The 19,488-nt window shown below is 33.1% G+C and overlaps 1 protein-coding gene across 1 annotated transcript in view; it reads right to left on the reverse strand.

The window, feature by feature from the left end:
• The window catches only part of LOC133577018 (immunoglobulin-like and fibronectin type III domain-containing protein 1), a 66,199-nt gene that overhangs the window by 36,189 nt on the left and 10,522 nt on the right, over nucleotides 1-19,488 (reverse strand). Inside the window, exons 3-4 of the mRNA XM_072912902.1 lie at nucleotides 16,188-16,254; nucleotides 15,859-16,039 (exon numbers count right to left, since the gene is read on the reverse strand). Of these exons, the coding sequence (XP_072769003.1) occupies nucleotides 15,859-16,039; nucleotides 16,188-16,254 (248 nt within the window). The remainder of the gene's footprint in view (nucleotides 1-15,858; nucleotides 16,040-16,187; nucleotides 16,255-19,488) is intronic.

Consider the following 19,488-nt stretch of genomic DNA (forward strand, 5'->3'; position numbering starts at 1 on the left):
CATAATAACATGTAATATATACATGATGTAAGTATATATGTAATGTAGTAACATTTATAATAACATGTAATATATACATGATGTAAGTATATATGTAGTATCTAGTAACATTCATAATAACATGTAATATATACATGATGTAAGTATATATGTCATGTAGTAACATTCATAATAACATGTAATATATACATGACGTAAGTATATATGTCATGTAGTAACATTCATTATAACATGTAATATATACATGATGTAAGTATATATGTCATGTAGTAACATTCATAATAACATGTAACATATACATGATGCAAGTATATATATAGTATCTAGTAACATTCATAATAACATGTAATATATACATGACGTAAGTATATATGTCATGTAGTAACATTCATAATAACATGTAATATATACATGACGTAAGTATATATGTCATGTAGTAACATTCATAATAACATGTAATATATACATGATGTAAGTATATTTGTCATGTAGTAACATTCATAATAACATGTAATATATACATGATGTAAGTATATATGTCATGTAGTAACATTCATAATAACATGTAATATATACATGATGTAAGTATATATGTCATGTAGTAACATTCATAATAACATGTAATATATACATGATGTAAGTATATATGTCATGTAGTAACATTCATAATAACATGCAGTATATACATGATGTAAGTATATATGTAATGGAGTAACAATCATAATAACATTTAATATATACATGATGTAAGTATATATGTAATGTAGTAACATTTATAATAACATGTAATATATACATGATGTAAGTATATATGTAGTATCTAGTAACATTCATAATAACATGTAATATATACATGATGTAAATATATATGTCATGTAGTAACATTCATAATAACATGTAATATATACATGACGTAAGTATATATGTCATGTAGTAACATTCATTATAACATGTAATATATACATGATGTAAGTATATATGTCATGTAGTAACATTCATAATAACATGTAACATATACATGATGCAAGTATATATATAGTATCTAGTAACATTCATAATAACATGTAATATATACATGACGTAAGTATATATGTCATGTAGTAACATTCATAATAACATGTAATATATACATGAAGTAAGTATATATGTCATGTAGTAACATTCATAATAACATGTAATATATACATGATGTAAGTATATATGTCATGTAGTAACATTCATAATAACATGTAATATATACATGATGTAAGTATATATGTAATGTAGTAACATTTATAATAACATGTAATATATACATGATGTAAGTATATATGTAGTATCTAGTAACATTCATAATAACATGTAATATATACATGATGTAAATATATATGTCATGTAGTAACATTCATAATAACATGTAATATATACATGACGTAAGTATATATGTCATGTAGTAACATTCATTATAACATGTAATATATACATGATGTACGTATATATGTCATGTAGTAACATTCATAATAACATGTAACATATACATGATGCAAGTATATATATAGTATCTAGTAACATTCATAATAACATGTAATATATACATGACGTAAGTATATATGTCATGTAGTAACATTCATAATAACATGTAATATATACATGACGTAAGTATATATGTCATGTAGTAACATTCATAATAACATGTAATATATACATGATGTAAGTATATATGTCATGTAGTAACATTCATAATAACATGTAATATATACATGATGTAAGTATATATGTCATGTAGTAACATTCATAATAACATGTAATATATACATGATGTAAGTATATATGTCATGTAGTAACATTCATAATAACATGTAATATATACATGATGTAAGTATATATGTCATGTAGTAACATTCATAATAACATGCAGTATATACATGATGTAAGTATATATGTAATGGAGTAACAATCATAATAACATTTAATATATACATGATGTAAGTATATATGTAATGTAGTAACATTTATAATAACATGTAATATATACATGATGTAAGTATATATGTAGTATCTAGTAACATTCATAATAACATGTAATATATACATGATGTAAATATATATGTCATGTAGTAACATTCATAATAACATGTAATATATACATGACGTAAGTATATATGTCATGTAGTAACATTCATTATAACATGTAATATATACATGATGTAAGTATATATGTCATGTAGTAACATTCATAATAACATGTAACATATACATGATGCAAGTATATATATAGTATCTAGTAACATTCATAATAACATGTAATATATACATGACGTAAGTATATATGTCATGTAGTAACATTCATAATAACATGTAATATATACATGAAGTAAGTATATATGTCATGTAGTAACATTCATAATAACATGTAATATATACATGATGTAAGTATATATGTCATGTAGTAACATTCATAATAACATGTAATATATACATAATGTAAGTATATATGTAATGTAGTAACATTTATAATAACATGTAATATATACATGATGTAAGTATATATGTAGTATCTAGTAACATTCATAATAACATGTAATATATACATGATGTAAATATATATGTCATGTAGTAACATTCATAATAACATGTAATATATACATGACGTAAGTATATATGTCATGTAGTAACATTCATTATAACATGTAATATATACATGATGTACGTATATATGTCATGTAGTAACATTCATAATAACATGTAACATATACATGATGCAAGTATATATATAGTATCTAGTAACATTCATAATAACATGTAATATATACATGACGTAAGTATATATGTCATGTAGTAACATTCATAATAACATGTAATATATACATGACGTAAGTATATATGTCATGTAGTAACATTCATAATAACATGTAATATATACATGATGTAAGTATATATGTCATGTAGTAACATTCATAATAACATGTAATATATACATGATGTAAGTATATATGTCATGTAGTAACATTCATAATAACATGTAATATATACATGATGTAAGTATATATGTCATGTAGTAACATTCATAATAACATGTAATATATACATGATGTAAGTATATATGTCATGTAGTAACATTCATAATAACATGCAGTATATACATGATGTAAGTATATATGTAATGGAGTAACAATCATAATAACATTTAATATATACATGATGTAAGTATATATGTAATGTAGTAACATTTATAATAACATGTAATATATACATGATGTAAGTATATATGTAGTATCTAGTAACATTCATAATAACATGTAATATATACATGATGTAAATATATATGTCATGTAGTAACATTCATAATAACATGTAATATATACATGACGTAAGTATATATGTCATGTAGTAACATTCATTATAACATGTAATATATACATGATGTAAGTATATATGTCATGTAGTAACATTCATAATAACATGTAACATATACATGATGCAAGTATATATATAGTATCTAGTAACATTCATAATAACATGTAATATATACATGACGTAAGTATATATGTCATGTAGTAACATTCATAATAACATGTAATATATACATGAAGTAAGTATATATGTCATGTAGTAACATTCATAATAACATGTAATATATACATGATGTAAGTATATATGTCATGTAGTAACATTCATAATAACATGTAATATATACATGATGTAAGTATATATGTAATGTAGTAACATTTATAATAACATGTAATATATACATGATGTAAGTATATATGTAGTATCTAGTAACATTCATAATAACATGTAATATATACATGATGTAAATATATATGTCATGTAGTAACATTCATAATAACATGTAATATATACATGACGTAAGTATATATGTCATGTAGTAACATTCATTATAACATGTAATATATACATGATGTACGTATATATGTCATGTAGTAACATTCATAATAACATGTAACATATACATGATGCAAGTATATATATAGTATCTAGTAACATTCATAATAACATGTAATATATACATGACGTAAGTATATATGTCATGTAGTAACATTCATAATAACATGTAATATATACATGACGTAAGTATATATGTCATGTAGTAACATTCATAATAACATGTAATATATACATGACGTAAGTATATATGTCATGTAGTAACATTCATAATAACATGTAATATATACATGACGTAAGTATATATGTCATGTAGTAACATTCATAATAACATGTAATATATACATGATGTAAGTATATATGTCATGTAGGATGCAAGATGGCGCCAGTATATGCTTTGGCCTGCCGTCTCTCGCTGTCAGCTCTGTTCGTTTTTGTGTTGTTTGCGTCTATTTTCGTCTCTGTCAGCTCACTGCTTGTGTATGACCGCCAAACACTGTTGGATCTTTGCCCCTCTCCCACTGATATGATCAACTTCGACGTTGGTTTTTCGACGTCCCAGTCAGCTTTTTCACCTGGCCGGATTCCTGCCTTCCTTTCCCGCCTCCTGGCTCCTCTCCCCCGGCGAAAGCGTCTCCGGCGCCGCGGTAAACGTGGCGGCCAGCTGGTGAAAGTTAGGGCACTCCTGGTCCGGCTTCCCGTGGCTTCCCGAAGGAGGAATGGTGCGGTATCCGGTCTCCTCCTGCACCCACGCTCGCTCGATCCCATCGGCTCCTGGCTGGTTCCTATCGTTGGTTTGGAGGAAGAAGCTTGCCGTCGTCGCTCCTGCTGTCCCCGCCCCCGGAGGCGCGGGGTGGATCACCGCCACCTGCGGGCTGTGTGTCGAGCCCCACCCGGATTAATTGCGGCCTTGGACGTGCTGGCCCACGCCAGGTTCGGTCTTGTGAACGCAAGATCTTTGACAAACAAAACTTTTATCCTGAAGGATTTCTTCACTTCCCGCGGACTGGACTTCCTCGGTGTGACGGAGACATGGCTGAGAGCCGGTGAGTCCGCCCCTCTTAATGAACTTCTGCCTCCGGAGTGTTCCTACTTTAATTCCCCACGGCCGTCCGGTCGAAAAGGAGGAGGATTAGCAGTCGTTTTTAAAAATGACTTTAAATGCCGTCAGATCCGCCTACAATCCTCCTTTTCAAGCTTCGAACTGTGCATGTTTGAAGTGGGTCTTTCTGATGTCGTCCTGTGTGCCGTCATCTATCGACCACCCAAGTACCACAAAGACTTTATAACTGACTTTTCTGAATTTCTGGCTGAAATCCTGCCCAAATATGATCGTGTCCTTATTGTGGGTGATTTTAATATTCACACCTGCTGTCCAGACGAGCCGCTTTCCAGGAGCTTCCTGAATATAATCGACTCATTTAACTTTGTACAGTCTGTGTGTGGTTCTACACATGAACGCGGGCATACACTCGATTTAGTGCTCTCGTATGGTTTGTGTGTTTTTAATTTGGACATTTGCGACGCTGTGTTCTCTGATCAAATGCCGATCCTGTTTGATATTGCCACGCAGTGTCCAGTTAAATTGTGCGCACCGCCCCAACGCTCTCGCATGTTTAATTCTTCGTCACCTGCTCGGTTCTCCTCTATTTTTTCGACTCTTTGTGATGATAATTCTGCAGCATCTGTGTGTCTGAATACTGAAGAGTTGGTTTCTGGGTTCAACTCTATCTGTTTACAAACACTGGACACGATCGCGCCTTTCAAATGCCGCCGCGCTAAAACCACGCCTCAGCTCTGGTTGAATGACGTCACTCGGGCTGCCAGGCGCGTATGTAGAAGAGCAGAGAGAAAATGGAAAAAAGACAGGCTGCATGTGTCCTTTGCCATTTTTAAAGAAAGCCTGTTTTCCTTTCAGATGACTGTAAAAGCAGAAATGAATATATATCTATCTCAGATTATATCTTCTAACTGTAACAACCCCAGAGTTCTGTTTAAAACTATTAACACTGTCATTGATGCTCCCAAATCTGCTGGTTTTGATGCTTCTTTTGAATTCTGTGAAAATTGTCTCCATTTTTTCACTGACAAAATTGTGTCAACTAGAGCCAGTCTATCTCAGCCTTCATATGACCCTTCTGTTCCCCTGCATTTCTCTTCTGTTTTCCATCAGTTTGAGCCGGTGTCCTTTTCTTTTTTAAGTGACACAGTTAGTCATATGAAGCCCTCTGGTTCTCCTGCAGATGCCCTCCCACCTTGCCTGTTTAAGGAGGTACTTACTACTATTGGATCAAGTGTCCTTAACATTATCAATAGTAGCCTCTCTTCTGGAATAGTTCCAGTAGAGTTTAAACATGCAGTGGTACGACCTCTACTTAAAAAACCCAGCCTCGACCCCTCTTTCCTCTCTAACTTCAGACCTATCTCCAATCTTCCATACATTTCCAAAATATTAGAGAAGGTTGTCTACAGTCAGTTGTTGCCCTTCTTAGAGGATAATGGTATCACTGAGTGGTTCCAGTCCGGTTTTAAAGCCCTCCACAGCACAGAGTCAGCGCTTCTAAAAGTTTTTAACGATATCCTCCTGTCCACTGATTCTGGTAAATATGTTGTCCTGGTGCTTTTAGATCTGTCTGCTGCGTTCGACACCGTCGACCACGCCACCTTAATCACTCGTCTTGAGAACTGTGTGGGCATTAAGGGCGCCACCCTCAACTGGTTCCGGTCGTACCTAACCGACAGGAGGTTTTGTGTAAAAGTAGACAGTTTTATGTCGTCCACAGCTCCTTTACCACATGGGGTCCCCCAGGGCTCAATCCTTGCCCCAATTTTATTTGCGCTTTACCTTCTCCCCCTTGGTTCTATTTTTAGGAAGTACAGTATTGCATTTCATTTTTATGCTGAGGATTGCCAGATTTATTTTCCCATGGCACAAAATAACACGGTTCAACGTCTTATTGACTGCCTGCCCGACATCAAAGTCTGGCTTTCAGCTAACTTCCTGAGCCTAAATGAAGACAAAACAGAAGTTATGTTGTTCGGTCCAAGTCGCTCTCCCTCCCCCAACGTTGACCTCGGCACTCTGACCCCGTATCTCAGCGACTGTGTCACAAACCTGGGGGTAAAGTTTGACTCAGATTTTAAATTCGAAAAACAAATCAGCAGCGTCGTTCAAAAAAGCTTTTATCAATTACGCCAAATAGCGAAAGTGAAACCGCTTCTATCAAGACATGTTCTTGAGAAATTAATCCACGCCTTTATCTCGACTCGTCTTGATTATTGTAATGCCCTGTATGTAGGCATTAGCCAGGCCTCCCTCGCCCGCCTGCAGCTCGTGCAGAACTCTGCTGCTCGTCTGCTAACACAGACCCGCAGACGTGAGCACATCACCCCTATTTTAGCGTCCCTTCACTGGCTCCCTGTGCGTTACCGTATCAATTTTAAACTCCTTTTATTTGTTTTTAAATGTCTAAACAACCTCGCGCCAACATATCTCTCCGACCTCCTTCAGCCTTACTGCCCCACCCGATCCTTAAGATCAGCCGATCAGCTGCTGTTGACGGTCCCTGACACAAGGCTGAAGCTTAGAGGTGACAGAGCTTTCGCCGTTGCAGCTCCCAAGCTCTGGAACGACCTACCTCTGAGTGTTAGACAAGCCTCCTCTCTTCCTGTTTTTAAATCTCTCTTAAAAACATACTTTTACTCCATGGCTTTTAACACTGAGTGATATCCATCCTGCAATGGCGCCCCATAATACACCTGCTGTGATCCTGTTTTTATGTTTTTATGTTTTTATTAATTCTATTTTAATTATTTATTTTTTATCGTGTTCTGTTTGTGTTGTGTTGTGTTTGCTCGGTACTCGTTTTATCTTTTAACCTGTTCATTGTACAGCACTTAGGCTACCCATGTGGTAAATTTTAAATGTGCTTTATAAATAAAGTTGATTTGATTTGATTTGATGTAGTAACATTCATAATAATATGTTATATATACATGATGTAAGTATATATGTCATGTAGTAATATTCATAATAACTTGTTATATATACATGATGTAAGTATATGTCATGTAGTAACATTCATAATAACATGCAATATATACATGATGTAAGTATATGTGTCATGTAGTAACATTCATATTAACATGTAACATATACATGATGCAAGTATATATGTAGTATCTAGTAACATTCATAATAACATGTAATATATACATGACGTAAGTATATATGTCATGTAGTAACATTCATAATAACATGTAATATATACATGACGTAAGTATATATGTCATGTAGTAACATTCATAATAACATGTAATATATACATGATGTAAGTATATATGTCATGTAGTAACATTCATATTAACATGTAATATATACATGACGTAAGTATATATGTCATGTAGTAACATTCATAATAACATGTAATATATACATGATGTAAGTATATATATGTCATGTAGTAACATTCATAATAACATGTTATGCATACATGACGTAAGTATATATGTCATGTAGTAACATTCATAATAACATGTAATATATACATGATGTAAGTATATTTGTCATGTAGTAACATTCATAATAACATGTTATATATACATGACGTAAGTATATATGTCATGTAGTAATATTCATAATAACATGCAATATATACATGACGTAAGTATATATGTCATGTAGTAACATTCATAATAACATGTAATATATACATGATGTAAGTATATATGTCATGTAGTAACATTCATAATAACATGTTATATATACATGATGTAAGTATATATGTCATGTAGTAACATTCATAATAACATGTAATATATACATGATGTAAGTATATATGTCATGTAGTAACATTCATAATAACATGTAATATATACATGATGTAAGTATATATGTCATGTAGTAACATTCATAATAACATGGAGTATATACATGACGTAAGTATATATGTAATGTAGTAACATTCATAATAACATGTAATATATACATGATGTAAGTATATATGTAATGCAGTAACATTTATAATAACATGTAATATATACATGATGTAAGTATATATGTAATGGAGTAACATTCATAATAACATGTAATATATACATGATGTAAGTATATATGTAATGTAGTAACATCTATAATAACATGTAACATATACATGATGTAAGTATATATGTAGTATCTAGTAACATTCATAATAACATGTAATATATACATGATGTAAGTATATATGTCATGTAGTAACATTCATAATAACATGTAATATATACATGACGTAAGTATATATGTCATGTAGTAACATTCATTATAACATGTAATATATACATGATGTAAGTATATATGTCATATAGTAACATTCATAATAACATGTAACATATACATGATGCAAGTATATATATAGTATCTAGTAACATTCATAATAACATGTAATATATACATGACGTAAGTATATATGGCATGTAGTAACATTCATAATAACATGTAATATATACATGACGTAAGTATATATGTCATGTAGTAACATTCATAATAACATGTAATATATACATGATGTAAGTATATATGTCATGTAGTAACATTCATAATAACATGTAATATACACATGATGTAAGTATATATGTCATGTAGTAACATTCATAATAACATGTAATATATACATGATGTAAGTATATATGTCATGTAATAACATTCATAATAACATGTTATATATACATGATGTAAGTATATATGTCATATAGTAACATTCATAATAACATGTTATATATACATGATGTAAGTATATGTCATGTAGTAACATTCATAATAACATGCAATATATACATGATGTAAGTATATGTGTCATGTAGTAACATTCATAATAACATGTAATATATACATGACGTAAGTATATATGTCATGTAGTAACATTCATAATAACATGTAATATATACATGATGTAAGTATATATGTCATGTAGTAACATTCATATTAACATGTAATATATACATGACGTAAGTATATATGTCATGTAGTAACATTCATAATAACTTGTAATATATACATGATGTAAGTATATATGTCATGTAGTAACATTCATAATAACATGTTATATATACATGACGTAAGTATATATGTCATGTAGTAACATTCATAATAACATGTAATATATACATGATGTAAGTATATTTGTCATGTAGTAACATTCATAATAACATGTTATATATACATGACGTAAGTATATATGTCATGTAGTAATATTCATAATAACATGTAATATATACATGACGTAAGTATATATGTCATGTAGTAACATTCATAATAACATGTAATATATACATGATGTAAGTATATATGTCATGTAGTAACATTCATAATAACATGTTATATATACATGATGTAAGTATGTATGTCATGTAGTAACATTCATAATAACATGTAATATATACATGATGTAAGTATATATGTCATGTAGTAACATTCATAATAACATGCAGTATATACATGATGTAAGCATATATGTAATGTAGTAACATTCATAATAACATGTAATATATACATGATGTAAGTATATATGTAATGTAGTAACATTTATAATAACATGTAATATATACATGATGTAAGTATATATGTAGTATCTAGTAACATTCATAATAACATGTAATATATACATGATGTAAGTATATATGTCATGTAGTAATATTCATAATAACATGTAATATATACATGACGTAAGTATATATGTCATGTAGTAACATTCATTATAACATGTAATATATACATGATGTAAGTATATATGTCATGTAGTAACATTCACAATAACATGTAACATATACATGATGTAAGTATATATGTCATGTGGTAACATTCATAATAAAATGTAATATATACATGATGTAAGTATATATGTCATGTAGTAACATTCATAATAACATGTTATATATACATGATGTAAGTATATGTCATGTAGTAACATTCATAATAACATGCAATATATACATGATGTAAGTTTATGTGTCATGTAGTAACATTCATAATAACATGTAACATATACATGATGCAAGTATATATGTAGTATCTAGTAACATTCATAATAACATGTAATATATACATGACGTAAGTATATATGTCATGTAGTAACATTCATAATAACATGTAATATATACATGACTTAAGTATATATGTCATGTAGTAACATTCATAATAACATGTAATATATACATGATGTAAGTATATATGTCATGTAGTAACATTCATAATGACATGTTATATATACATGACGTAAGTATATATGTCATGTAGTAACATTCATAATAACATGTAATATATACATGATGTAAGTATATATGTCATGTAGTAACATTCATAATAACATGCTGTATATACATGACATAAGTATATATGTCATGTAGTAATATTCATAATAACATGTAATATATACATGACGTAAGTATATATGTCATGTAGTAACATTCATTATAAAATGTAATATATACATGATGTAAGTATATATGTCATGTAGTAACATTCATAATAACATGTTATATATACATGACGTAAGTATATATGTCATGTAGTAACATTCATAATAACATGTAATATATACATGACGTAAGTATATATGTCATGTAGTAACATTCATAATAACATGTAATATATACATGATGTAAGTATATATGTCATGTAGTAACATTCATAATAACATGTAATATATACATGATGTAAGTATATATGTCATGTAGTAACATTCATAATAACATGTAATATATACATGATGTAAGTATATATGTAATGTAGTAACATTCATAATAACATGTGATATATACATTATGTAAATATATATGTCATGAAGTAACATTCATGATAACATGTAATATATACATGATGTAAGTATATATGTCATGTAGTAACATTCATAATAACATGTAATATATACATGATGTAAGTATATATGTCATGTAGTAACATTCATAATAACATGTAATATATACATGATGTAAGTATATATGTCATGTAGTAACATTCATAATAACATGTAGTATATACATGATGTAAGTATATATGTCATGTAGTAACATTCATAATAACATGTAATACATACATGATGTAAGTATATATGTCATGTAGTAACATTCATAATAACATGTAATATTTACATATTTTGATCATTTTAAGTATTAATTTCACAGACGCTTTTCAATGTTCACTTTCCCATCAACAACAAGAAGACTACTAATCATGGCAGACTTGATCAGAGACAACAAAGACTACTTTGGTCCAGAAACGTCTATTTTTGAGCCTGAATATAAGGAGGATGATCTACAAGTTTTAGAAGCTGTGTGCTAAACACTAAGCATCATGTAGCAGTGTTGCTAAGTGCTAAACAAGATATACAAACATAATAAAACAACCACTTACTGTATAATGTCTGCTCTCACTGGGATAAAGTATGATGGGATGTTTATATCTTCCCCTTTACATCAACAATTCATCATCATCCTCAGAAAGGGTTAAAAAAAGTATTTTTTCGTGTCTTTCTGACCATCTCCGGGTCTAAGTTGGATGTCAAAGTTGACCAACTTGTAGGTTTTTGAGAGACATGATTTATCATCTAGAATTAACTCTCACCAACTCAGAGGCCATGCAGACGCTCAATATGTCCGAATCTCAATATTTGTGTACACTGCGAGCTGTATTTAGACCAGCGGACCAAAGGATCCTCGCCAGAACTTAGTCTTTTGTACCCATCTGCCTCCGTCCCCGCGTGATCGAGCTGTGCGCCTCGACTTCCCTTTTGGACTCTGGACTGCCACCCTCGATCCTCGACCCCTCGAATGGACACGGACTCTGACGCCTCTCTCTCGCCCTGGATCATCTGCCTGCCCCACGGACTGCCTTCCTGCCTTGTTCCTCCTCTTCAGTCAACACTTCTGGTAAACACTCAGCACTTAATTCCTACACATAGTCTTACACCATACACCCTCAGGGTTTTGTCACACTATATATATATATATATATATATATATATATATATATATATATATATATATATATATATATATATATATATATATATATATATATATATATATATATATAATTTAGTATTGTGTATTATCAAGCGGTAGAAAATGGATGGATGGATATAAATATACTGTGTATATATATATATATATATATATATATATATATATATTTATATATATAATTAAACATAGAGTTATACTTACCCCCTGTGTCTGTGCTGTCAACTCCCTCCCGTAACCACAACAAGAAATGCAAATTGAATATTGCTTGTTTTTCAGAATAAAATACTTACTTCTAGCTTAAAAGTCCTGCTATTCTCTCGATATGCAAAGCTTAATTTAAGAGATTTTACCAAGTAAAAGTGTATGTATGTATATTTTTGATGGATTGTCGGAGCATTACGACTACCATAGTCAGACGTACTGTGCTTTGACATACAGTATTATTATGGTGTGTGTATAATAGAGATGCGCGGATAGGCAATTTATTTCATCCGCAACCGCGGCAGAAAGTCGTCAACCATCCGCCATCCACCCGATGTAACGTTTGATCAGAACTACATCCGCCCGCCATCCGCCCGTTGTTATATATCTAATATTAATACAAAAAAAAAAAAAGGGTGAAAACTACGCGAATTGCACCTTGTGCAGACAAGATTTTTTGATCGGACACGGAGGAATTAGTGATGTAAAAGACCACGTTGGGACAAAAAAACACAAGTCTAATGCCGTTGCTAGCGATACAAGTGGAAAACTTTCAACGTTTTTCGTCGCCCAAACAGATTCTTTGGATGTGATAAATGCCGAAGTTTTATTTACGGAGGCAATAATTGAGCATGGACTTCCAATCGCACTGGCTGATCACATGGGACAGTTAATAATGTAATGCAACCTTTAAAAATCATTACGCGGTGATCGCGATCCAAAAAATAAACTTTTCTTGCATGATAATGTCCAGAAAAATTCGCTTTATATTACTATAGAGTCCTTTTAACGAATGAGTTTGATGGTTTATCACAAACCTTAAATGAAAGAAGTCCTTTGTTCTCCTGCAGCATGGCCTTGCTTTGTGTTTGGTGCGCCATCCTGTCGGCTGTATTTCACAGCACGACATACTGTTAAAAGTGTTTATACTATTTATACTTTCAATTAACAAATTGAAGTCTTGTGAAAGGTTGACAGGATAACTGGCATTAACTGTCAAAATAATTTCAAACTATTGAAGTTAGCTTACAGAATAAACATGTCAATCAACCCATATGATTTTTGCTGTAATATTTTTGTTTTGAAAAGTCACTGTGACTGATAGAAAAGTGATGGTTTTAGCAACATTTTAACCTGTCTGAATGCTAATAATCATTTTGCGAGCAAGCAGGTAAGCTGCGCGGGCGGAGCGCGCGGAGTGACCCATGTTACGAGCCCCCGGCCACGGGGGTGGCGGGCAGGTAAACTGCTTACCTGCTGCGCGTGACGCCGGCCGCGGCGAAAGCGGACGAGGCGGGGTGTCGGTGCGGTGGGCGCGGTAGTGACCCTGGACTTGGGGCCCTCTCGGGGGAAGGAGCCTCGGTCCCGGACCCCGGCGAGGCGTCCCTCTGCTCCGTAAAAGTGTCCATCTCTTTTTTTTTTTTTCTTCTGTTGTGGCATATGCTGCAGGTGCCTGCTCGTTTTTCGTATGTGGGTAACAACATTTAACTATGTATATATATTTCCCAATTGGTTTAACTGCCACCCGCAAAAAAAAAAAAAAAAAAAAAAAAAAAAAATCTAATTAATCCGCCCGACCCGACCCGCGAGCGGATAAAATCTTATTTTTTTAAATTTCATCCGCCCGATCCGCGGATAATCCGCGGACTCCGCGGTTGTGTCCGCAAACCGCGCATCTCTAGTGTATAATGACCCCAAAATGGCACCTATTAGGAGACATATTGTCTGGCGTTTTGTTTGGCAATATTATGCAAAAAAACCTTTTTGATTGATTGTCGGATCATTACGACTACCATAGTCAGACGTACTGTGCTTCTACATATGGTATTATTATGGTGTGTGTATAAAGACCGCAAAATGGCACCTATTAGGAGACATATTGTCTGGCATTTTGTTTGGCAATATTATGCAAAATCAACTTTTTGATGGATTGTCGGAGCATTACGGCTACCATAGTCAGACGTACATATGGTATTATTATGGTGTGTGTATAAGGACCCCAAAATGGCACCTATTAGGAGACATATTGTCTGGCGTTTTGTTTGGCAATATTATGCAAAAAATTTTTGATTGATTGTTGGATCATTACGACTACCATAGTCAGACGTACTGTGCTTCTACATACGGTATTATTATGGTGTGACTATAAAGACTGCAAAATGGCACCTATTAGCAGACATATTATCTGACGTTTTGTTTGGCAATATTATGCAAAAAAATTTTTTTGATTGATTGTCGGATCAGTACGACTACCATAGTCAGACGTACTGTGCTTCTACATATGGTATTATTATGGTGTGTGTACAAAGACCGCAAAATGGCACCTATTAGGAGACATATTGTCTGGCGTTTTGTTTGGCAATATTATGCAAAATCAACCTTTTTGATGGATTGTCAGAGCATTACGACTACCATAGTCAGACGTACTGTGCTTCAACATATGGTATTATAATGGTGTGTGTATAAGGACCCCAAAATGGCACCTATTAGGAGACATTATCTGGCATAACTTATTTTCACTAGTTTTTCCAATTGTTTTCCTAAAATCTAGTCTTGTTATCTTTTATTTTTGTGTAGCGTAGAGCTGCACAAGTGAGCTCCAACTCTGTGATCACGGCTAAAGAAATAAAATAGTTTGTCTGCATAAACACAACAAATATCAGTCATACTTTATCAATGCTCGGCTTGTACTCGACATGTGTGTCGTTTCTCATAAGGATTGTGAACCAGAGGCAAAAAAGGTGCGGTTCCCCTTTAAGAGCGTAGACCAACCTTCTTGAATAGTGATGGCGATGGGCTTGCGGGAAAAGTCGGGTGTTGTTGATCCCTCTGGAAGTTCCTCCAGAAACTGTGTGATCATGACACCTGGCACTTTGGACTTCTTCCTGATGCCTAGTGAGGAACATTTGCACACGTCATGAAGAAACGGGGCAGGAGTCGAGATGAAAGAAGGCTTTAACAAACAAACGCATGAATAAATGAATACATGAATACAAGAACGGTGCCGTTGTGAACGTTTTAAGATGTTAGAGGAGACAACTTGTGGTCGCTGCTCAGACGTTTCTTTAACGTTTATCTCCCAAAAAGAAAGCGGGAGAAACCTTGCGGTTGCTCTTCAAGGTTGTTTTCCCACAGAAGAAAGTGTTCAACACGGAGCTCTCCCATTGGCTGAGAAGATCAATTCACTTTGCAAGGCAAGAGAAATATGCACTGCAACATTTCTCTTCTGTTACGACTACTTTGAGATGTGTGGTCGCATTTTATTTTAACGTGTGTTAAAATAAAACTGCAGCTGGTAATGGAAACACATCTCAGTGTCTGCACACTAGCAGGCCTTCTGGCCACAAACTGAGATGTTTATGGCATCTTTCTTTCTTTCTTTCTTTCTTTAGTTTATTTGGAACATGAACACACTTCACACAGTTTCATATCATTTCACTTTACATCATGTCCGAAAAGGAGTAGGTAGAAGCAAAGCTTATTTAATCTCACCCCTTTCCCACTTCAGAGCGTTTACAAATATATAGAATCATTTACTGACCTTTTTATATAATAAAATAACATCTGTGTTTCTGAGCACTGTCATGTGTTTAGACGTCAGGAAAGTGTGTAGAAATTATTTATCTTTATCTACAAAACCCAAAAGCAGTGAAGTTGGCACATTGTGTAATTAGTACTTAAAAAGAAAATACAACAAATCCTTTTCAACTTATATTCAATTGAATAGACTGCAAAGACAATATATTTTATGTTCACACTGATACAGTGTGAACATGAAATGTTCCAAAAAGATGAGCTCGGGCCCAGCATTTCTGGGTGTTGTTGATAAATGGCTTTGGCTTTGCATAGTAGAGTTTTAACTTGCACTTACAGATGTAGCGAGCAACTGTAGTTACTGACAGTGGTTTTCTGAAGTGTTCCTGAGCCCATGTGGTGATATCCTTTACACACTGATGTAGTTTTCAGCCTTGCCGCTTATGTGCAGCGATCTCTCCAGATTGTCTGAACCTTTTGATGATATTACGGAGCGTAGATGGTGAAATCCCTAAATTCCTTGCAATAGCTGCTTGAGAAATGTCGTCCTTAAACAATTTGCTCAGGCATTTGTTGACAAAGTGGTGACCCTCGCCCCGTCCTTGTTTGTGAATGACTGAGCATTTCATGGAAGCTGCTTTTATACCCAATCATGGCACCCACCTGTTCCCAATTATCCTTTTCACCTGTGGGATGTTCCAAATAAGTCTTTGATGAGCATTCCTCAACTTTCGCACTCTTTTTTGCCACTTGTGCCAGATTTTTTGAAACATGTTGCAGGCATCAAATTCCAAATGAGCTAATATTTGCAAAACATGAAGTTTTCCAGTTAAAATTTTAAATATCTTGTCTTTGCAGTCTATTCAATTGAATATAAGTTGAAAATTATTTGTTGTATTCTCTTGTATTTACCATTTACACGTGACAACTTCACTGCTTTTGGCTTTTGTACTTCTAACAACAAAAATCAATGTTTTGGTTCTTTGTTCTTTATCATTATTAGCTCAAAAGGGTTCATTATGTCTTCTTATTCATAGACTTTTTCAAATTTTCTTGTAATCAGACCATATTTTCGGTATATTAGTCGGTATAAGGTCTGATAACAAGAACATTTGAAAAAGCGTATCATTATTAGTTTGAACTGACAGTAGGGAAGGGATTCATACGGCCACATTCCTGAAAATGATGGAAAGCGCCACTCTGCATAGCAACTGACGCTGTGGTCAAAGTTGGAATTGCCACAAAACACATTTGAAGAGATTCAACACTCCAAAGTGGATAGTGCAACCCCCCCCCCCATTTGTCACTTTTCATGTGTCAGGTGAACCGCAACAAACGGGGGCCATAGGAAATCCCTTCCTACTGTACGTATAATTGCTTTGTGTTGCAAAAGCGTTCAGGCGGAACACACGAACATGCCAACAATAAAATGTATGCCAGGCGATTATGGAAAGAGCAAGTCAAGCTGCAGGCATTGAATTAGTCAGTGACTCACAACATGTGTTCTACAGGAAGTCACACACATTCTCAATGCAGTTTAAAGTGGAAAAACAAGTTGTCTCTATATTGAAGCTGTTATTATATAAATCTGATTTATGACACCTAAAGACTTGCAGACAAATAGATATGATCAAAATGGTATCAATCTCACGGAGATTCCCGAGTTACTCAAAAAACTGTCAACATGTTTTAGTACGACTTTGGTAAGCTACGAAGCCGCACCGCTTGATGGATTGTTGTAGCATTACAGCTACCATAGTAAGACGTACTGTGCTTCAACATACGGTATTATTATGGTGTGTGTATAAGGACCCCAAAATGGCACCTATTAGGAGACATATTATCTGGCATTTTGTTTGGCAATTTTATGCAAAAAGTACATTCTGATGGATTGTTGGAGCATTACGACTACCATAGTCAGACGTACTGTGCTTCAACATACGGTATTATTATGGTGTGTGTATAAGGACCCCAAAATGGCACCTACTGTATTAGGAGACATATTATTTGGCGTTTTGTTTGACAATAATATGCAAAAACGACTTTTTGATGGATTGTCGGATCATTACGGCTACCATAGTCAGACGTACTGTGCTTCAACATATGGTATTATTATGGTGTGTGTGAATAAGGACCCCAAAATGACACCTATTAGGAGACATATTATCTGGCGTTTTGTTTGGCAATTTCATGCAAAAACTACTTTTTGATGGATTGTCGGAGCATTACGACTACCATAGTCAGATGTACTGTGCTTCAACATACGGTATTATTATGGTGTGTGCATAAGGACCCCAAAATTACACTTATTGTATTAGGAGACATATTATCTGGCATTTTGTTTGGCAATATTATGCAAAAACTACTTTTTGATGGATTGTCGCAGCATTACGACTACCATAGTCAGACGTACTGTGCTTCGACATACGGTATTATTATGGTGTGTGTATAAGGATCCCAAAATGGCACCTACTGTATTAGGAGACATATTATTTGGCGTTTTGTTTGACAATAATATGCAAAAACAACTTTCTGATGGATTGTCGGATCATTACGGCTACCAAAGTCAGACGTACTGTGCTTCAACATATGGTATTATTATGGTGTGTGTATAAGGAGCCCAAAATGACACCTATTAGAAGACATATTATCTGGCATTTTGTTTGGCAATTTCATGCAAAAACTACTTTTTGATGGATTGTCGGAGCATTACGACTACCATAGTCAGATGTACTGTGCTTCAACATACGGTATTATTATGGTGTGTGTATAAGGATCCCAAAATGGCACCTACTGTATTAGGAGACATATTATTTGGCGTTTTGTTTGACAATAATATGCAAAAACAACTTTCTGATGGATTGTCGG

The sequence above is a fragment of the Nerophis lumbriciformis genome, linkage group LG03 (genome assembly GCF_033978685.3).
Source record: "Nerophis lumbriciformis linkage group LG03, RoL_Nlum_v2.1, whole genome shotgun sequence".
Taxonomy (NCBI): domain Eukaryota; kingdom Metazoa; phylum Chordata; class Actinopteri; order Syngnathiformes; family Syngnathidae; genus Nerophis; species Nerophis lumbriciformis.